General features: G+C 46.7%; 1 protein-coding gene across 2 annotated transcripts in view; it reads left to right on the forward strand.

The window, feature by feature from the left end:
- Positions 1 to 215: 215 nt before the first annotated feature.
- LOC125429937 (aquaporin-2-like) overlaps positions 216 to 22988 on the forward strand; it is a 78864-nt gene continuing 56091 nt past the window's right edge. The window contains exons 1-4 of one of the 2 annotated variants that reach the window (XM_048491547.1): positions 216 to 578; positions 6872 to 7036; positions 9931 to 10011; positions 17984 to 18199. In XM_048491547.1, the coding sequence (XP_048347504.1) occupies positions 216 to 578; positions 6872 to 7036; positions 9931 to 10011; positions 17984 to 18199 (825 nt within the window). Of the gene's footprint in view, positions 579 to 6871; positions 7037 to 9930; positions 10012 to 17983; positions 18200 to 22988 lie in introns of those variants that run through there. The other variant, XM_048491546.1, reaches the window with a different exon arrangement.

Raw genomic sequence — 22988 nt, forward strand, 5'->3', positions numbered from 1 at the left:
GAGAGGAAGGTTGGGTTTGAAACCTCCTGAACTGGAACAGAAATGAGAAAAAAAAGCATCTATTTTCCAAACCCCACCTCCCCTTGAAAAGGCCTGGCTGTTCTGCAAGTGTATAAATACAAACACTTGTCCAACAACATCCTTCCAGGAGAAGGTGCCAATTGCCAGGCTGAAGCTACTTGATCTTGGCTCTTCTCCTATTTCTCTGGTCATCCATGATGTGGGAACTCCGCTCCGTGGCCTTCACCCGAGCTGTACTGGCCGAATTCCTGGCCACACTTATCTTCATCTTCTTTGGCCTGGGTTCCTCTCTCAACTGGCCTGCTGCCCCGCCAAATGTCCTCCAGATCTCACTGGCCTTTGGTTTGGCCATAGCCACGATGGTCCAAGCTGTGGGACATATCAGTGGGGCCCACATCAACCCTGCTGTGACCGTGGCCTGCCTGGTGGGCTCTCATGTCTCCTTCCTGAGGGCCGTCTTTTACGTGGTGGCGCAGGTCGTGGGAGCTGTGACGGGAGCTGCCATTCTGCATCAGCTCACACCGCCACACGTTCGAGGCAGCTTGGCCATCAACAGGGTAAGAATTCAATCGTCATTTGAGAGGAGGAAGATAGCAGCCTCGTGTGTCTGTAACAGGGTCTTCAAGAAATCTAGATTAGGAGGAGTCAATGAGAGCCAGCGTGGTGTAGTGGTTAAGAGCAGGTGGATTCTAATCTGGAGAACCAGGTTTGATTCCCCATCCCTCCACCTGAGTGGCAGAGGCTTACCTGGTGAACTAGATGTGTTTCCCCACTCCTAGGCTCATTCCACACATGCAGAATAATGCACTTTCAATGCTCTTTGAAGCTGTGCAGAATGGCAAAATCCACTTGCAAACAGTTGTGAAAGTGGTTTGAAAACGCATTATTTTGCGTGTGCGGAAGGGGCCCTACATTCCTGCTGGGTGACCTTGGGCCAGTCACAGTTCTTCAGAACTCTCTCAGCCCCACCTACCTCACAAGGTGTCTTTTGTGGAGAGAGGAAGGGAAAGGAGCTTGTAAGCCATCTTGAGTCTCCTTACAGAAGAGAAAGGTAAGATATAAATCCACACTCCTACTCCTACTCTTCTTCTTCTTCTTCTTCTTCTTCTTCTTCTTCTTCTTCTTCTTCTTCTTCTTCTTCTTCTTCCTCTCCTCAAACAGCTGTATTATACTAGATCTCTTGATTACAACTTAATCTTACCCTTCACTATAATACTGGAAATATGATCTAGTCATGTTGTACTGAATTAAAGGAAACTGCTTGTGTGTCAGTCCATATTTAGGAAGTAGGAACTTCTTTGGACCATGCACCTATGGCGAGAAAAGAAGGTAAAATCTTGAAACTTAGTGCTGTTGCCAAGCAACTGAGAATCTTTGGTGATGTTGCAAGGTTATAATTTACAGAATGTGAAGAGTCAGGGTCTTCCAAGGTAAATCTGTGTCATTTAAGGGCATGTATCATTGGGGTTATTTTCACCTGCATCAGAATAACTGCTGATTTGTAAAAGGGTTATAATGTGTGGGTTTAGCTTGCTGGCAAAGCTGGTGCCAACTGCTCTGCTGGCATTGTATTTACTAACTGTTTGGAATTGGGTAGGGAACTATTGAGAGCCAGCATGGTGTTGTGGTTAAGAAGAATGGGATTTGATTCCCCACTTTTCCACATGAAGCTTGCTGGGGGTCTTCTTCTTCTTCTTCTTCTTCAGCAGTGGTGTAGGAGGTTAAGAGCTCATGTATCTAATCTGGAGGAACCGGGTTTGATTCCCCGCTCTGCCGCCTGAGCTGCCGCCTGAGCTGTGTAGACTTATCTGGGGAATTCAGATTAGCCACACACGCCAGCTGGGTGACCTTGGGCTAGTCACAGCTCTTCTGAGCTCTCTCAGCCCCACCCACCTCACAGGGTGTTTGTTGTGAGGGGGGAACGGAAAGGAGATTGTAAGCCCCTTTGAGTCTCCTGCAGGAGAGAAGGGGGGATATAAATCCAAACAACTCCTCCTCCTCCTCCTCCTCCTCCTCCTCCTCCTCCTCCTCCTCCTCCTCCTCCTCCTCTTCTTCTTCTTCTTCTTCTTCTTCTTCTTCTTCTTCTTCTTCTTCTTCTTCTATCTTTGATTTACAGAATGGACTTTGGAACTGGTGATGCTCCAATTCCACTCAGGAGTCTTAGCTCCCACTCTGAAAGCTGTAATAAATTGAATGTTGCATTTTCATGGAAAACTGCTGAGCGAAGGTCACTATAACTACATTTTATGTGACTGATCTGAGATTAGATTCCAGGTTCTCTTGATCATTTCCCAGCATTCCATTGAACCAGGCAATCTGCCCATCTAAGGACCTAACTAGACATTACACTGTTTACAGCACCATACAGTGTTTGCTCCAGGCTCTGTAGAAAAAAACATGCTCTAGGAGTTCCATTTCGAAACTGAATCCCCTGGTGTCAGGAGCCCGATTCAGACTGTGGAATTTGGGGAAAGGCTTACGCTCCCAAATGCCATTTACCTGAACTGAACTGGCCCCAGATAACTGATATTTGCCCTCTGGGGCAACTTGTGTGTACTAATAAACTATACATATGCTTGAATGAACTATGCATAACTGGGGCAAATAGCTGCTCCTTAGGATTAGGAAAACTGCTTTGGCCCCTGCTCCGGGTACAACATGGTCCTGATTCAAATGTATCATCATGATAGCCTTTATTGGCATTCCAAAATACAATAAATGCAATAAAACAATAAAACAATTGTCCATAAAAGGCAGATAGATACAGCAGCCATTCAGAGTCTTATCAATAGTTTAGTCCAAATTGACTCATCAAAAGTGCCATTCCTATACACCTCTCCACAGACCTGACTGGAAACCCACCAACAGAGCCCAGAGTTTGTTAGAGTGGCACCTAACACAGAGCAAGGGATAGGGGGCGAGGAAATGGGCAAACAATTGATTTGACTCCCATAGGTTGCCACAGCCTTCAGTTGTCACTCACTCCATCTAGCAATCAATAACAAAACTACGACATCCCTCAATGAATCACTCACATTTGATTCAAATGTATTAAGTATGCTAAGGACTGTTTATGTTTACTCAGTTTATGGGCTGCCAGTCCCCAGATGGACTCAGGGTGGCATACAGCATCAATCAGACATCAATAAAATCAGTACAATTCCACAATTATATCCCAGCGCCATTATTCCACTAAGGAATAACTATTACAGTTAACTATATCCCTTAAAATCACATTCATTTCAATTGGAAGAAAAAAGGAGGAAAGGGAGGGGGGAAAGGAATGGGAATGAGAAAGGGGAAGGGGAAGCAGAGGCCAGTAGATTGATATCATTGCTGCCCCCAATTATAAGCCTGGTGGAACAGTTCTGTCTTACAGGCCCTGCAAAACTGCACCGAGCAGGGGCGTAACGAGGCAGGGAGAGGGGGATGCATGAGGCTAGTCCATTGGTAAGTGTGAGAGCAGCTCTCAAAGTGATCAAATTGGGCTACTGGCAGGGGCGTAATGAGGCAGCCCTGGGCAAACTGTAGCCCTGGGCAAAACCTGAGTTGGATGTCCCCCCCCCCCCCCATGGGCGGCCACTCCACCACGACCAAATTTTTTTTTGCACCAGGACATTGGTGCCTGCAGGGGTTGCATTTTTAGACATATCAGCACCATAATTTCAGCATATCGTCAAGAGACTGTCCTTATGCTACCCCCCAAGTTTGGTGAGGTTTGGTTCAAGGAGTCCAAAGTTATGGACTCCCAAAGGGGGTGCCCCATCCCCCATTGTTTCCAATGGGAGCTAATAGGAGATGGGGGCTACAGTTTTGAGGGTCCATAACTTTGGCCCCCCTGAACCAAACTGCACCAAACTTGGGGGGTGCCATCATCTCCAGATGATACCCTGAAATTTTGGTGCCAATACATCCAAAAATGCACCCCCTGCAGGAACATCCTAGAAATTTGCCCAAGAATCTTTGTTCTGCATTGAGTTTTCTGCATTGCTGTCAATGGGGGTTGCAGGCTGTGGGGGGGGGGGCACATTTCTGAAGGCACAATCTCAAAACTTTCAGGGTCTCATCAGGAGACTGCCCTAATGATACCCCCAAAAGGAACCTCATGTCTCCCATCCCTGGCTTAAATTTGTTTCCCATGACACAATCAAATTACACCAACTCTGCTACCCTCAAAGCAACAGGCTCTGCTACCCTCAAAGCAGTCCGTTTTATTACAACTACATCTATGGTTTCGGCTGCATAAGATCAGCGGAGCAGACGGAAATTCAGCATGTATAGCTTTCCCCACTTCTGAATTCCATGCTGCAATCTAGTCTCCCTTGGGAATTTCTGTCTGCTATGATGAGAGAAAAAAGGTGATACTCCTAACCATTGAACTCCTTGTCCTGATTCCAACCAAAGGAGTTTAGACAGAATCAACCATTTCGACACCAGAACGATAGATTGAAGCCTCCACTAGAGTTATCGTCATTTCTGCGCATCCCATCACCACGGCAGCTTGTTTCCATGATGCTGTTTATGTGGTTTGTGCAGTGCTGACAATTGTGTTGGACATGCCAATTCTAGACTGCCAAATACCAGTGCAGGAATCAACAGATCTTTCTTTTTTCAAATGTGTAATAATGATCATCTTCTTGGTCCTAGCCTTGCAAGCAGATTATGGCAACCCCCATCTCTTGGCATTTATAGATGCCCATTAATTTGTTTCATCAACCCCGACTGCCCAGATCTGGGAGAGTGACAGACATAAATGTGGACTGGGCAACAAGAAATCACAGAGCTTCATTTTGAAGGAATGTTTAAAACTTTGACTTGCAAGCATGAAAACAGCTTAGGAAGAGACCCAATCTAATTGACTGAACTGAATTGTGGGTGTTAAATTACAATCCAATTCAGTCAATTAGACTTTCGGTGTTTACATAGTGTGGAAACCACTAGATGCATTGCTCCTCGGAAGAAGAAGAAGAAGAAGAAGAAGAAGAAGAAGAAGAAGAAGAAGAAGAAGAAGAAGAAGAAGAAGAAGAAGAAGAAGAAGAAGAAGAAGAGGAGGAGGAGGAGGAGGAGGAGGAGGAGGAGGAGGAGGAGGAGGAGGAGGAGTTTGGATTTATATCCCCCCTTTCTCTCCTGCTCCTCTCCCTCACCTCCCTTGCATGCCACCCCTCACTCCCTCCCCTCCCTCCCTCCCCTTCCCTTGCATGGCACCGCTCCCCCTCCCTTCCCTCCACTAGGGTGGGTGGGTTATGTCCAGATGCCAGGCTCGCTCCTCCTCCCTCCCCTCCCTTGCATGCCACCCCTCACTCCCTCCCAATTCCTCCCTCACTCCCCTTCCCACCATAGCTGCAGTTTCAGCATCAAGCCTGCTGAATGACGTTGGGCTAGTCACAGTTCTCTCAGAACTCTCTCAACCTCATCTGCCTCTCAAGAGTGTGGAAACCACTAGATGCATTGCTCCTTCTCGGAAGAAGGAGGAGGAGGTGGAGGAGCAGGAGGAGCAGGAGCAGGAGGAGGAGTTTGGATTTATACCCCCCCTTTCTCTCCTATAAGGAGACTCAAAGGGGCTTACAACCTCCTTTCCTTTCCCCTCTCACAACAAACACCCTGTGAGGTGGGTGGGGCTGAGAGAGCTCCGAAAAGCTGTGACTAGCCCAAGGTCACCAGCTGGCATGTGTGGGAGTGCACAGGCTAATCTGAATTCCCCAGAGAAGCCTCCACAGCTCAACCGGCAGAGCTGGGAATCAAACCCGGTTCCTCCAGATCAGAGTGCACCTGCTCTTAGCCACTACGCCACTGCTGCTCCTTGATAATATCAAAAGCCAAGGTCCTATAGGAGAAGTCCACTGCATTACTACCCTTCCAAAAAATTGGAACAGTGCTAATGTGAGAAGGGACTATGAGGCAGACGGCAGACTTCTAATGAAAACTAGTGGTGGGCCAAAAAAATGGTATTTTTTGGATTCAAAGTTTTATTAAACCAGGGCATTTTAAAGAAACTTTTGGAGGTGGAGCCAGCGGTATAAAGCTAGACCCAGCCAGGCCAAGCATGCCGTTCAATAGTAGGATCGGACTGGCTGGGTCCACCTTTAAGCTGTGGGCTTCAGAGGCAGAGCCCACAGTTTAAATATGGACCCTAGAGAATCACAGCATGAGGTTTTGAAGCCTCACTGCATCAGATCCAGAATGACCACAAACGTTTTCAAAACGTTTTCTGTAGTCAACCCCGCAGGGTCGTCGCTAAGGAATAGGCCGAGGAGGCGAGCGGAGGAGGTTTCTATTCTGGCGGAGAGCGCCAGCAACAGGAAGCGCTGGTTTTCGTGGATCCTGGACTTAATCCTCTGCCCTGTGCTGGCTCTCACCTCGCACCTTTTATTAGAGGTTTCATTGTGGGCGTGTAAAGGGAGGGTGGGTAGGGAGAGATGGAGCCGGAGACCCGGGGAGACCTGGAGATCATCATGTGATGCATGATCTCACCTGGCTACGTGCGGAGAGGAGCGTAAGCGTCTGAGCCTAATCCACACCTGGGGGCAAGACCATTGTCCCTGCGCCCGGTGACTGAGCCAGACAGTTCATGACCCGTGACTCATAGGGGGATGAGGAGTGGGGGTGCGGTGCGACCAGCAAGGCCGTAGGTCCATTGGCGTCCCAACGTTCTACCACGGTGCTGCTGGGTCAGCAGTGCATCACTACAGTTTTCAGTTACTTGTGCAGAATTGGCCATAGTGGTGTGCATGGGAAGGACAGATCCAGACATGAAAAACTGCTACATTGCTCGGCAACTTTCTCTTGTTCGAACTCTAGTTGAAGCTGCACGTGGTCAGAAGACATTGAACGCTCTTCTGCTTTCTTTCAGGTGCACAACAATACAACATCGGGACAGGCGGTCACCATGGAGATGTTCCTCACTTTCCAATTGGTCCTGTGCATTTTTGCCTCCACCGATGACCGCAGAAGCGATACCGTGGGAACCCCAGCCTTGTCCATTGGGTTCTCTGTCACTCTGGGTCACCTACTTGGGGTACGTCTCTCACCCTAATTCCTAGGCAGCAGCTTGATAGGTGTGGAAGACCTTGCTGTGGGATGTCTGTTTGGGGTTTGAGAGAATGGAAAAAACCAGCTCTCGGCTCCCTGTGGTCAAATCAGTGGGAAATATTAGGCCTGCACCAGGTAATAATCAGCATCCATTTCTTTCAGACAAAATGAGTCATTTGGGCAGGCTAGAAATTTCTTCCTTCACTAGTGGGGCGGTGGCACAGTGGCAGAGCATTTGCTTTGCATGGAGAAGGCCATGGTTTCAATTCCCGGCATCTCTGGTTGAAAGCAACAGGTAGGAAGTGATGAGAAAGACCCGTCTCACTTGAGATCTTGGAATGCTGCTACCAGTCACAGCGGACAGTGCTGGTCCTGACTGATCAATGTTCCAATGAGAACGATGCAACTTCCAGTGTGATTTTACAAACGTACATCTTCTTCAGTAGCAGACCCCGTCCCCTCTACACACACACACAGCTACTTCTTTTGTCACTTACCTGACTTAATTATCAGCAGAGTTTAAAGCGGAGTCACTCTGGTAAGATTAGAAGGTTTAGTAGTCTTCTTGCACTCACTGCAACCTTCTACCACACTTGGAAAAGAATACTCTCCACGCAAGATGTTCTTTCCATAGGAAGGTTTTACTTTAGCAGTTGCAAGGTTACACAAGTCGATGCTATACAAGACTATATAACTATACAGAACTCTTCAGCACATACACAGAACTAGACACTCAACTCTATCTCAACTATCTGAACTTAGCATAGAATATACAAAGCATTGCTTATACATCCAACAGGATACTTTTCCCCACCCAGGCAACAGCTTCTCATTGGTCTAGAGTCACAGTTGAACTAACCAATCATGTTAAAGGTTAACTATTGTTACTTCTTGCCCCTAGACTGACTGTCTCCAGCCTCTGGGGTGGGCAAACTTCTGCTAACTTGAAATGACCTTGTAGTGAACCTTTACTCTCTTTTTTATATGTCATGACATTAATCACATAATTAATCCCATCCAATTCAAGAGAATTCATGAACAGATGATCACAAATTGGTACCAGTCATATCTGGCCATGTGACATGGGCAGTGTGGGTGAATTGAATGTGTGAAAATTTTTTGGCAAGGATTATCCCACAATATAGCAAAAGTGGGCTATATTTCAGCACTGCCAGAAATATTCTCTGAATAGAGTTGTTTCAACAGCTTTAGCTAATTTCATTTTTTTTAAATAACCCATTGCACATATGCTTCAGCAATAAATGGTCTCCTTATTATCACTGTTGATTCCCTCCCACGGGAACCAAACAAAGGCAATATAGTTGTCAATAGTGCCTTAATTACTTCCTGACTTTTTACAGGGTGATCCAAAATTCGCCCAATGGACCAAAATAATCTATACCAAAATAGGCAGGATAGGAATAGCACTGGACGATCTTGCAATCCGTGGAGAATCCTATGCCTTCAAGTTCTAAATGATAAAACAAAGATTTCTTGATCATAAAAGACAGAAACTGTTGCCACATTTGCCAAGGTGATATTCACCAGGCACTTGAGCAACCCATCTCAGTACAGCTTGTGAGCAAACTATCTGCTCTCTCTAAGTACATCTTTACAGCAAATAGCATTTTCATTAGAAAGATTCATCAGTAACAACAGGCAGACTTCACCACAATTCTTTTCATAAGACTCTATGCTCTTGGTGCAGTGGAATACCAGATACAATATCACATGATCATCTTAAATTACCCTTTACATAAAGAGATTCGTTCTCATCTAACTGGGCTCTTAACCATCAAAGAAAAGGAAATACATGAATAGACTACTTAGCCAAATCCTTCTGGCCTATCAGGATAAGACAACAACTTTGAAGCAAACCAGGAGTAACTAATGGAGGATTAACCCTTTTGAGCACCGTTATAAGTGAAGTAGCTATTGTTCATATATGTTTACATTTTGATATTGTCCTTTACCAAACCTGGGGATTCTTGTAAGGAGAGTCACCAGCAGCTATGCTGCAAATTTGGTGCCTATACCTTAAAAACAGCCCACACAGAGCACCACAGAGGTTTTCATAGACTACATGGACCATGAACCTGTCAGACTGGAGAATCTTGCAGAGAAAAGCAAGTATACAAACTGGTTGAAATGGCCTCATTGTAATTTATGGGAAACCTTTTCAGGGCTTTTGGGAAGGGTTATTTTTCAAGGTAGAGGCACCAATTTTCAGCATAGTTGCCGGTGACTCTCCTTCCATGAATACCCTGAGTTTAATAAAGGCCGTTTCCGCACGGCTGTCGATGCGCCTCCACGCCAGCAAGAATTCTGCCGGAGTGGAGGCGGAGGCCGTTCGCACGCACGCGTGCGGGCGGCCTCAGGAGAGGCCGGCAGATGGCAGGCGGCTCCGCATGGGTCGGAGGGTCGGAGGACAGCGTGGGCGGGGCTTCGACGGCCAGCAGGCCGACGACGGGGACACGGTGAGTCGGACGGGGAAGGGAAACAGTGTGTTCCCGGTGGTGCTGTTCGCACCATGCCGCCGGGAACACGCTGTTGCGGGAAAAACAACCCTTTAAAGGGTTGTTTTTCAGGGCGGCCTGACGCCGCCCTGGGGGAGGGGGAGAGACGCCAGGTCGGCGCTACAAGCAGGCAGCAGCCACTGTGCGAATGGCTCCCTGGGAACGGCGTTTTTACCTTTCCCAGGGCGCCATAAAAAGGCCGTGCGGAAACGGCCATAGATTGGATCAAGGGGTCCAATTTTATTTTCCTCTACTTGCTTCGGAAATTCTTTCCCCTATATTGCTTTCTTTAACTCAGCATGACCACGCCCACTTAAATGTTATATTTGCCCACGCCAATAAAATGCATCCCTCTGTTTTCCAGATCTATCACACGGGCTGCTCCATGAACCCTGCTAGATCTTTCGCTGCCGCTGTGGTAATGGGCGACTTTGACAGCCAGTGGGTAAGTCTTCAAACAATTTACAAAGCTAAGTACAGCTTCTGACATTTTCAAGAGATGAAGCCTGGGGTAATTGTGGCTAGTCATAAGTTACTCTTCTCACACAAAGTATTATTGGATTGCTTATATCCTATTAGGGATGAGTGTATTTCCTCTACTCTACTCCATTCTGTGACAAACAAAGCAAAATACATGGTGCCCTAAAGTTCAATTACCCTAGGTGCAATTGATGAGTTCCTTATAAGTGCCTTGGCTCAGTACTAAACAGAACTTTGCTGCAATAATTCAGGAACAGAAACGTTTGTTCTATTTATTTATTTTATTTATTACTAGCGGCCCCAGCCACGCTAAGCTGTGCAGGCAATTGTCCCTTCCTTATCACAGTCTGGCAACTCCATTACACAAATGTCCATGCAGGTCCAATGATTCCCAGCATAGCCTTTTGGGGTGGTCAAATGGAATCCCTCTTTCCCTTTTCAATGCACATTGTTATATGGTGCTGCATTGTTTTTTTTAGTATAGGGTAACCCTTCCCATTCACAACGGAACTGTCCAGAGTGCGAATCCTGCTGTCCATGAGGCTGGTTGACACGCACAGTCCTGGCTTGGGTAAGGCAGAACTGGGGCAAGGAGGGTATCCCAGTCAGGCACCAGAGGCAGGGTGGTGAGGGCGCCAGATCGCAGGCTAAAGGCCAGCTCCCTGGTTCTTAAAGGGCCATGTGCAAAAGAAGTGGGAGCCAGTGAGGTTGGTTTGTCTCCCCACCCCGCGGAGTTTGTTAGAATAAGAGGGCAAACTCCAGCTCGCTTTTAGTAAAAGAGTGCTGTGGTGAATATGGGTGAGGAAGTGGGTAAGTGGTGATTGGATGTGAGGGAGGGCAGAGTGAGGTGTGTGAGGATGAGCTGGATGTGGATGAGCTGGATGTGTGTTGTGTGGTAGCTGTGAGTGAGGCACAGAGAGAGAAAGTTACCTGCATATGAGGGGGGGGGACCCCCACCTGACGTCTCACACGGCAAAGTGTGTATGTGTTTCACTTCCACTCGTATTACCTAACAGTGTTACCTATGTACTGTTTTCACTGCTCATCTCTGCCCATCTGCACGAACATTCTAAGCCCTCAGGCCACAGACAGACAGGCTGCACGGACATTCTAAGGGTGACAGTTAAACAGAGGCAGCTTCATGGCCTGGTGTGACAGGAAAAAGATGTTTTACCTGGCTCAGGTATGGACTTTTGGAGGTTTGAAGGTCCGAGTACCTGCCAGCAACAGGGAGGGACGTCCTGTGAAAATTTGGGGGCGATCCGTCCAGCAGCTTCTGAGGGACACCATCAGGGACAAACACACTGTTAGATTTTTATATATATAGATATTTATATGCTGGCCTTCCCATTGCAGAAGTATTCTCTATTGTATTCTTCTAAAATTATTAATCGAGCCTCTGTGGTTCTCTGGAATTCTAGTACATTCTTTAATTTTTAAACTGTCAATCTCTATTCTGTTCTTTTCCAGCTCGGTATTTACTTTAACACTATTGGGGGTTTTTTGTCCCACCTCCAGCCACCTACCTCCAACCCACTGTTAGATGATTGGACAGTTGTCATCATTAACCCACCCCTTTTACACACCCCAAGAATGTGATTTCAATGTTTTAAAGGGCCCTAAAATATATAATCCTGTAGTGCTGTCTTGATAGTTTAAGCAGGTTCTTTGAATCTCCAGCTTTCATTTGAAAAAAAAAGTCTATAGTCTCTTGCCTCACAAAGTTTTGCCTTTTTCCTTATATCTCCATGAAGCAAAGTGCTGGAGACTTACTTTTGTTTTCATAAAAGCTATGAATTCAGAGAATCTGCTTAAACTATCCATTACAACACAATGGCCCCTCCCACACGAGCCAATAAACCCAAGCTGGGGACAGGGACAAAACCTGTTCTGAGGGGGAACTTTGCATGGCTCCCGCCTCTAAGTGAGGCTGCCCCGTGCTATCTCCGGGCCTTTCCCCACTCCCTTCCATCCCCCCTATGCCGCGCGCTGCTCTTAGTGCGCGGCATCCCAGGCACGCACCCAGGCGTCCCCACGACCCCGCGCTCTGTGCGGGGTCGTCAAAAGGCGCCGTTCGGAAGAGCGCCTGGGATGCCACGCGCTAAGGGGGCGTGACAGCGGCAGCGGCGGGGCGGCTGCGCTGTGGCCGCCCCTGCCGTGGGGAGGGAGGAGGAACCCCGCGCTACTCTCCTCAAGTAGCGCGGGGCTTACGGTAAGTGGGGAAAGGCCCTCCCTCAAAATGGGTTATTCGAGAATCATGCTATCTGTGATTCCTTTGTTTTACTGTGTGTTGCAGCCACTTGCTTGCAAACGGCTGCCTCAGGATGTGCTGTACTTGGCCACACTTCCCGTTTTGTAAAGGTCCCTGCCTCACGGCTGCGCAGCCACATGGGGTTGCAGGGACAGCAGCATGGCTGTGAGGGTCCATGCCAGCCTGTTCACGTGGCTATGCAGTGAAGGAGATAAGGGAGGGTCATGTCTCCATGCAATGGGGTGACAGCCACCTGCATTGCGTCCTCAGGCTCCAGTCGCTGCCTGCGTGGAGGCATGCGAACAGGAAAACAGGAGAGCGGGTTACTTTATCCTGCCTGCAACCTGCTCTGCCTATGCTGTTCGGAAGGGGCCAGTGATAAATCCATACTTTCGGGCCTCTTTAAAATACGGGAGGGGGGGTTCTCTGCTGCCAATCACAACACCAATGATGACAGCACCCTCCTTTGAAAATCCCCATTATTTAAGCCGTACATGGAAGAAAATAATTGCACTATTGTAAAACTTCACAGGGAGTTCTTCGCGTGCGGAAATGCCCTGCCCTAATTGATTCCAATGTTTGTGGCTTAACTGCCAACCACATCAGGAATAACTCCTTTGTGCAGAAAGGACGAGGTGTCAGAGCCTATGGCTCATTCCGCACATGCAGAATAATGCACTTTCAAACTGCTTTCAGTGCTCTTTGAAGCTGTGCGGAACGGCAAAAATCCACTTGCAAACAGTTGTGAAAGTGGTTTGAAAACGCATTATTTTTCGTGTGCGGAAGGGGCCTATGACTCCCTTTGACCCAGGTCCAAACTACACGTTATGTTTTTAACTAGCCATGTCCTGGTTCTCTTGGCATACTATATGTGAAGCTTGGAAATGGGGCAGATAGCTCCCCCCGAGATCATTTCAGCTCTGGGAAACAGTGTTGAGAGATGCAATCGACCCTCCTTCCCACACAACATGAGCCCGAACCAAATCCCCCACACAGAAACTTTTGAAAGAACATTAGAAGCTTTTGTCGAAGGCTTTCATGACCGGATTCAACTGGTTCTGGTGGGTTTTCCGGGCTGTGTGGCCGTGATCTGGTGGATCTTGTTCCTCACAAGACACTAGACTTTTCCTCACTAGACACACTAGACACTAGACTTTTCTCTGTGATACACCTCTGAAGATGCCAGCCACAGATGCAGGAGAAACATTAGGAACAAGATCCACCAAACCATGGCCACACAGCCCAGAAAACCCACCAGAACCAATTCTAAAATCTGTTGCACCTCGCTATGCCAGTCCTACCATCCTTCTTCCACCAGTCCAGAAGCAACAATGGGCGGGAGGGCCAGTTTGCAAAGATTGCCAGCCAAAATTGCATGCCTTAGCATTACGCTGTTCCTTCCCAGTAGTAATACTGTATCTCCATGGAATGATGAGCGTAGGCGATAGAGCACTTTGTTATACGCTATGTGGATATGCATATTTCAACTTCACTTGCAACTGAACGAGGAAAAGGAACGGTTGGGCCACGCAAAGAAGGCTGTGGTGTGTAGGTAATTTAGAGTTTTATACTCCGGAGAGAAATTCAGGGAACATTTCAGGTGTCTCAAAATATCCTTACTGCACATTTTCGAAGGCTCTTTTCCGCCTGTTGTGTGCTGCATTCATGAGTACTAACCAGAGTCAGCCGTGTTCTGATTTAGAAGCAGAATATTCCTTTGTCAAAAATATGCTAGAAAAGAACATGCATATCCTAAATAGCAGATGAAAAGTTCAAAATAAATGTCACCTGTTGCCGCATGCAAAACACCAGCTTGGACATGGCTTGGTTTCTGCTTCTGCTAATACATGCCAGTGAACTGCAAACAAAATACATTCAGTTCAGTAAGACAGAAGTTCTTCATCAGGGGTCCCCAATCATTCCTTTCATGAGAGCTCCCTCTGAGTAAGGGGGAAATATGCTTGTCCTTACCAGGTTTCTGTCCCAGAAACAAAATGTGGACTATAAAAAATACCAGAAATAAAGCTATCAGCTAAATAGCATAGAGAAAAATTCCTCCTAAATAAAAGACCGCCTCACCCCATATGTCCCAAGTAGGCCTCTGCGGTCGGCAGAGGCCAATTTACTGGTGGTCCCTGGCCCCTCCATTATGCGACTGGCCTCTACCCGGGCCAGGGCTTTCACGGCCCTGGCCCCTGCCTGGTGGAACGCCCTTCCATCAGACGTGCGGGCCCTGTGGGACCTTGGAGAATTCTGCAGGGCCTGTAAAACGGTTTTGTTCCACCGGGCTTTTGGTGAGGCCAGCCGCGGACCCCCCCTCCAGGATGCCCCCATGCTACGTGCCATCTTACCACCAGCACGCCTAATATATAATATCTGACTGACACTGCTACCCCCGCCCGGCCTTGGGATCGGGCGCCACACACACTTTTATAATCTTGCTGTTGTGTATATTGTATTGATGCTGCTAGTTTTATGAATTTTTATATATTGTTTTAACTTGTTTAACTGATTTTTTGGTGTATGTTGTTTTGGCCATTGTATGTTTGGCCCAGTGTACACCACCCAGAGCCCTTCGGGGGTGGGCGGTTTATAAATTTGATAAATAAATAAATAAATAAATAAATTTAAAAAGCTTGTCCCGGGTCTTCTATAGGATACATGAATTATTCTGCTGCAACCAGAGAGCTACTGGTAGCTCACCTGTTGGAAACCCCTGTTCCCACTCTCCCAGAGACAATTGTCAGAAAAGCCAGATTGTCCTTGATAAATAGGGCTTATTGGGGTCTCTGCTAAAGTAGCACATTGTAGGGCGCTGCATTCCTAGAATCACAAAACCTCTTGGTGTTTCAGTGATAGTATAATAATGTTACATGGGGTGAGAGCTCCCACTTCACAGTGATTGGCAGGAGCATTGCACCGTAAGCAATTATTTTGATGTCTGGGCTGAGTTACAACAGGAAGAGATTTCAGTAGTTTGCTCTTCGTGACTTGGCAACGGATGGAGAACCCCTCTTTGGTTCTAGCGGTGTGAACTCTTTGCATTCGCGTCTGAGCCAGCTTCAGGGCAGTTCTCCCAGTGGCTCTGGCTTTTGTGTGTTTGGAGACAACTTGCCATTTGTGTTCAATGAAGTGAAAGAATGGAGGAAGAAAAACCACTTAGTTATTTTTGGCAAAGGTCCATGAACGCATTAAATTTCACACTTCAAGGGTCAAACAACAAACATCATAGATGGTTCCTTTCGCCTGTATGTAATTGTGCTAATCAGAATCAGATACGGAGTCCAGGTTAGGGCAACCATAACTAATAATTTCAGAAATATGTGAGATGTGTTTTTGGTTTTGTTTCATCAAACCGGGGAAAGTTTTATTCAGATGAGGAAACCGGGACTGCGTTTTGTGTTACTTTTCCTCTTTCACCAGCCAGCAGATATCTTCCCTGATCTTTCCACATGTGGCAAGGGCCGTGTAGGTTGGCCCCCCTGAACCAAACTGCACCAAACTTGGGGGGTATCATTAGGGCAGTCTCCTGATGAGATCTTGAAAGTTTTGAGACTGTGCCTTCAGAAATGTGCCCCCCACAGCCTGCAACCCTCATTGACAGCAATGCAGAAAACTCAATGCAGAACAAAGATTCTTGGGCAAATTTCTAGGATGTTCCTGCAGGGGGTGCATTTTTGGATGTATCAGCACCAAAATTTCAGGGTATCATCTGGAGATGATGGCACCCCCCAAGTTTGGTGCAGTTTGGTTCAGGGGGGCCAAAGTTATGGACCCTCAAAACTGTAGCCCCCATCTCCTATTAGCTACCACTGGAAACAATGGGGGATGGGGCACCCCCTTTGGGAGTCCATTTGGTCATGGTGGAGTGGCCGCCCATGGGGGGGGCATCCAACTCAAGTTTTGCCCAGGGCTACAGTTTGCCCAGGGCTGCCTCGTTACGCCCCTGGTGGGGCCTGAGGGCATAGAGCAGTGATGGCGAACCTATGGCACGGGTGCCAGAGGTGGCATTTGGAGCCCTCTCTGTGGGCACGCGCACACAGAGTTCATCATGTGGGGGGCAGAAAATCACACACACACACACACACCACACACATCTAGGCTGCCCTGGGCCACTGAGCATGATGTGCAAGCACTGCGGTGAGCAGGGAGGACTTGGCTGGCCTGATGCCTGTGCTCTGGATGGCTGCTGCCCGAGGGGAGGGGGGCACAGAGGATGCTAAAGAGGCACAGAGCGGTGCATGTGTGACTTGCTGGAGGCTAGAGAAGGCTGGCCCCTGCTCGAGCAGGTGGGGCAGAGGAAGAGGGAGCCAACCGTTTTTTTCTAAACTAAAACCTCAGCATTCAGGTTAAATTGCCCGGTTGGCACTTTGCGATAAATAAGTGGGGTTTGGGTTGCAATTTGGGCACTTGGTCTCAAAAAGGTTCGCCACCACTGGCCAAGAGCCCACCCTCCAACGTATCCATTTTCTCCAGGGGAACAGATCTCTGCGGTCTGGAAAAAAAGCTAGAATTCCAGGGTATCTATAAGAAAAAGAATTCAACTGATTATAAGTTGCTATGTTTATGTATGAGATATAAAGTATGAAATTATGTACTAAAAGCCTCTATTAGAATGCATATGAACGTATGTTAGTTGCACAGTATCAATTAAGACTGCTGAATTTTTGTTCCTTCAGTCAAAAAACTTTGTATTATAGTGGATAACAAAGAATTACATGCAAAATAAATTGTTGGTTTATTTTCACACATTGTTTTGACAAAATGGCTGCCAGAGGAGATGGAGCCAACTGCAAAATGATTGCAGATGTATGGCTACCATCAGTACCAGTGCTGATCCTTGTGTTGTGATTTTAAAAAATCTTCACAGCCCATCAAATTTTCAATAGTGAATCAGAAGACTTGTTGGGTAAATGCCCTACCCAGCTCCACGCGCTTCCTCAAACACTTGGTGGATGCCAGAAAAGAAGAAGAAGAGGAAGAAGAGTTTGGATTTATATCCCCCCTTTCTCTCCTGCAGGAGACTCAAAGGGGCTGACAATCTCCTTGCCCTTCCCCCCTCACAACAAACACCCTGTGAGGTAGGTGGGGCTGAGAGAGCTCCGAGAAGCTGTGACTAACCCAAGGTCACCCAGCTGGCGTGTGTGGGAGTGTACAGGCTAATCTGAATTCCCCAGATAAGCCTCCACAGCTCAGGCAGAGCTGGGAATCAAACCCGGTTCCTCCAGATTAGATACACGAGCTCTTAACCTCTTATGCCACTGCTGAAAGGCCAACAACCTGCTAAAGAATTGGCAGTAGTGATATTAAATAAAATTAAATAATAGGGTTTTTTGTTTGTTTATTTATTTGATATCCTGCCTCCCCAGCCAGAGTTGGGATGGCTAAACTACATAGTTAAAACATGTACATAAGTTGGGATTGTGAAGAAGAGTTTGGCGGGGGGAGTCTATATTCTATGACAGTGGTGGCGAACCTTTGGCACTCCAGATGTTATGGACTACAATTCCCATCAGCCCCGGCCAGCATGGCCAATTGGCCATGCTGGCTGAGGCTGATGGGAATTGTAGTCCATAACATCTGGAGTGCCAAAGGTTTGCCACCACAGTTCTATGAGATTCTGTCAAGTTTAACTGAGAGTGCTTGCAGAGGACCCTTGAACACTTTCTCTCATTTCTTCCCCCAGGTCTTCTGGTTGGGACCAATGGTTGGAGCAGTGGTGGCTTCCTTGATCTACAACTATGCTCTCTTCCCCCATGCAAAGACCCTTTCTGAGAGGTTAGCCGTCTTCAAAGGTTATGAGCCGGAGGAAGACTGGGAGGAGCGTGAAGTCCGCAGGCGGCAATCGATGGAGCTGCATTCCCCACAAACGCTACCTCGGGGTGTGATGGAGAAAGTCTAAGCCAACTCTAGCAGTCTGTGAAAGGAACAGGCCATAACAAAGCATGCTCTCAGAGCCAAATTTACATTCATACTTGCTGCAAAGAAACTTTGCATGTTATTCTTCCCCCGTCAAAGGGCAGTATGCATATCTGTGATGGAGCATCCATGGAACCTAACTCTTTAGTTCAAGGTGTAAGACACATGCCTTTATATCTGCTGCAGAGGACTCATTAAAGAGCACTAATGGACTCTGAGGCACCCTCTTCTGCCTAACAAAATTAAGAAAAGTCAACAGCACCTTAAAGGTTTATAAAATGCATCCAAACACCATTTTTCTCTCATGTCTGCATTACCATTTTTTTTCTTGAATTGCTAACGTTCTGATTGAAGCAGAGAATGCACTGGTCACAACAATCAGTTGATGTGAAACAAAAAAAGGCCATTTTCTTTGAAGTCCGCAAGCTTTACAAGTCTGCTATCTGAAATGATGGACTGGCAAACTCGGGAAGCGTGAGTTTAATTCTCAGAGGGTAGCCGATTATCCGGCTTCTCATCCCTCCCTACATACAATGAATCCCTTTTTTGTCAGCTTTATACCATTGATTAAAATGAATTTCATTTCAATGTGCTTTCCTCTTTTGGTATGGAAGCAAACTGTATTGCCAAACCAAATTGGACTGCCAAGCCTAGAATAAGCTCATACCGATCAAAGCCTTTCTCGGTGATTTCAAGAGATATTTTCTTGTCTCTTCCTCTGCATGAAAGAGATAAAGTGCACTTTTTGAAGCATGCCTGTGACACTAGTGATCCATGCTTGGATCTCAGATTGATAACTTAACTGAGAAAAAATAACAGCCATAAGGGAAGGACCATGGTCCTAGACAAGGATGGGGCTAACTGTTCTTGATGCTATTTCTCTGATCAAAAATGCCTCCCTCCATAAGAACATAAGAACAAGCCAGCTGGATCAGACCAGAGTCCATCTAGTCCAGCTCTCTGCTACTCGCAGTGGCCCACCAGGTGCCTTTGGGAGCTCACATGTAGGATGTGAACGCAATGGCCTTCTGCAGCTGTTGCTCCCGATCACCTGGTCTGTTAAGGCATTTGCAATCTCAGATCAAGGAGGATCAAGATTGGTAGCCATAAATCGACTTCTCCTCCATAAATCTGTCCAAGCCCCTTTTAAAGCTATCCAGGTTAGTGGCCATCACCACCTCCTGTGGCAGCGTATTCCAAACACCAATCACACGTTGTGTGAAGAAATGTTTCCTTGTATTAGTTCTAATTCTTCCCCCCAGCATTTTCAATGTATGCCTCCAGCTGCTTGAAGTCTGTTAGGGAAATAAAGACATGTAACTTGCATGGTCCCTATCTTTAAAGCACCTTGGGACTGCATTTCCAAGTGGGGAATTTTACAAAGGAAAGACTTGAAACATCACCAATCTATTTCAGCTTCTTTCTACCCACACAACATACATTGCTTTTGGCTGCTACGTCATGCATCTAGGGAACCAAAGTAACCCAATGCCGGTGAAGGCTGACCTTGTTTCACCCTTTCTGGAAACACTGAGGTTGTGTGTGGGTTTGTGAGTGTGTGTCAAGTGCCATCAAGCTGATTTGAATTAATTACCTCCAAATCTTCTTATTAACAGCCTTGCTGAGATCTTGCAAACTGAGGGCAGAGGCTTCCTTTATTGGGTCAATCCAGTTCATTTTGGGTCTGAGGCTGCAGGATGGGGCAGTTTGCAAAAACCAAAGGAAAGAGGTTTTTCTCGATGGCCATCTTCGTAGCTGTGCAGACACACATAAGAGAATCTTAGCCACTCGGAAAACAGGTCTACCGCCCATTGAAAAGCACTGGATTGACATATCACATTTCAAAAATGAAATTTACAAAATTACATCCCATTTCTCTTGCAAATTTTTTTTGCCAAATGTTGCTTTTGTTTGAAATGCCATTTCAGAGAAGCGCAAAAAAATCACAAACATTGACCTTTCCTACATGAGTTGTTTACAACATATTTTTGCAGCCAAATGCTACATTTTTCTTTTACTTCTGCATGTTTTTCCCCCTCCGTTTGGTTGCTGAAAACTTTTCCCTTCGTTTTTCCTCCACTTCCCCCAGCATTTCGATCCATTCCCAAGCCAGCTTCCCTTGCATAGGCAATCATGTTAAAACAGTGTCTATTTCTTTGCCCCACCAAACAACCGGCCCTTATCTACACCCCTGTGTAGTCACCTAATCTCCCCTTCCATTATGTTTCCTCCCTCTCCCCCTCACCCTCCCCCTCATCCTCCATTTTTTATTTTTTTTAACCAAAATTTCTCTGTCATATCAAATCAGTGCTGTAACATCTTAGGGCACAGTTACAAGCCAGGTCAATTGTATCAGCATTGTCAGTTTCACCTTGAATTATCAATGTAACATTAAGGCGAAGATACTCTGTGTCCTAGGAGCCACGCGGCATAGTGGTTAAGTGCTCGCACTGCCACTCACACGGTCAGGGGTTCAAGCCCCCTGTGGGTCAGATATCCTGGCAGCTGGTTCATGGTCACCTCAGCCATCCATCGATTTCTTGGTCGGTAAATGAGTACCTAGCTCATAGCTAGGGGGTGAAAGAATAACAGGGGGAAGCAATGGCAAACTACCCCACAAAAATGGCTTGCCTTTAAAATCACTGCTTGCAGTGGTACCCCAGGGTTGAACACAGCTGAAGGAGAAACTTTACCTTACACTGTGTCCACAGTTAGGAGCAAGCGAAATTGACAAGGAAAGTTGTTTTTGCAGGAGAAAATTGACAAGGGACTGCTGCAGTTCAGGTTGTGTGTTACTGCAGCTCCAATTTGACCCAAAAAATGTGCTTCTTTGTGGGGGTGAATGGACTCAGTGTTTCTGTTCCTTTAGATAATGGTGCTCTACTAGCCTCATGTAGTAGCTGCCGGATCTCCCTTCAGTAATTTCTCCTCCCCCGCCTCCTCCATTTTCAAAAGTTTTTTTTTCTTTTTATTATAGTGAACCGGCAATATACTGTTGAGGATGAGATACAAAGTTACTAGCATGATTGGTTGGATCAGCTTTGTCAATTTCACATAGAACTTGTGATCCTAAAATTCAGACAGAGATTTTAAAAACTGGCATGGTTGATTGGACCAGTGTTGTCAATTTCATATCAAACTACCAATGTAACATTAGGGCAGAGAGCAATTTTGAAATGATTAAAAGAGTACTAGGAGTAATCAGTGCATGTAATCAGGGACTGCTGCAGTAGCAATGGTGTGTTACTACAGATCAAATTTGGCTGACAAATTTGGTTCATTTTGTGTGGGGGGGGTATGTGTTTCTGTTCTTTCAGATAATGATGCCTTCTCTAGAGGTTGTTTTGGCTTCCATTTTGAGTTGGAAGTTGTCAGTGGTAGAAATGGACGCTGAGATATTTTTGCATGGCTGCTTCAAAATGTGACTGTGCAGTAACACCTGAGTGCCTGCACAAAAGAAAAAAGGAGGGAGGGTTGTTCTTGTGCACCATGGATGACATTTCACCACAATTGCTTCACAATTGCTTCACAATTGGGATGTGGAATGGTTTAATATGGCCCGATCTCATTAGATTTTGGAAGCTGAGCAGGGCTGGTACCTGGATTAGAGACCACCAAGGAACAATTTGCAGAGGAAGGTGATGGCAAATCACCTCTGTTTAATCACTTGCCTTGAAAACACAGTGTGATCACTAAAGGTCCATTGCAGCTTGATGGCACTTTACACTCTCTCTCTCTCACACACACACACACACACACACACACACACACACACACACACACACACACGAACACACTCGGGCTGTTTCTGCACGGCCAGATTTGCAGGGCTGCATCGACATGATTAATGCCGATGCCAGCCCTGGGGCCATTCACATGAATGGCCCCACGGGCTGCGCAGCTGGCGGAGCAATCTCCCATGGACAGCACGATGATTGCAACGACAGAGGCCAGGAGGCGTGTCCCCTGGCCTCCTCAGAGTGACGGACGCCCGGACAAGGTAGGAAGGCATTTGGGGCTGGCGCAGGGAATACGCCGGCTTCCACGCACTGCCATTCACTCAGCAATGGGTGGAAGCCAGCGTATTCTGAAAACCTCGCTCCCTGAGTGTGGTTTGAATACATCGTTTGGGGAGGGGGAAAGTGGCGCTGCATTGTATTCGCAGCACCACCTGTGCGAAGTGTTCCCCCCCCCCCCAACGATGTTTTTCTGGGCCAGAATCGGTCATTCCAGCCCATGCAGAAAGGGCCAGAGAGAGAGAGAGAGAGAGAGAGAGAGAGTCATTTTTTCAAATGTTAATGTGCGATATTATAACCTTTTCCTGATGTTAGTTATTTTACTCATGCTTCAGACTAGTTCTTCCTGTATTAATTGTTGTTTATCCTACTTAATTACACTTTTCTCCATTTCAACCCCATGAGAGAAAGTCTGGAGCAGCTGACATCTCTCATCCTCCATTATGTGTAACAACCTAATCAGTTTCACACCTGAAAGATTTACGACAAGATTTATACAGAGCCACTCCCCAACCCCCAAACCTTCTATTTTCCCCTCTGGTAATTTTCCCTATAAAAATATGAAATGTGTTTTCCTCTTCATCACATCTAAAGTAGTGAAAATTCATGCTGGAATAAATGTTGTTGTCTTGAAGATGCTGCTGGTCTTCTGTTTTATTATGTCCTAGGTCTCCAATGGAAAGGATAAGTAGGTTACACTTGCAAATGAGCAGGCAGGTGGAGGGCACAGGGGCTCAACAGCAGTGGCCCCTGCAA

This window comes from Sphaerodactylus townsendi, linkage group LG03 (assembly GCF_021028975.2).
Source record: "Sphaerodactylus townsendi isolate TG3544 linkage group LG03, MPM_Stown_v2.3, whole genome shotgun sequence".
Taxonomy (NCBI): domain Eukaryota; kingdom Metazoa; phylum Chordata; class Lepidosauria; order Squamata; family Sphaerodactylidae; genus Sphaerodactylus; species Sphaerodactylus townsendi.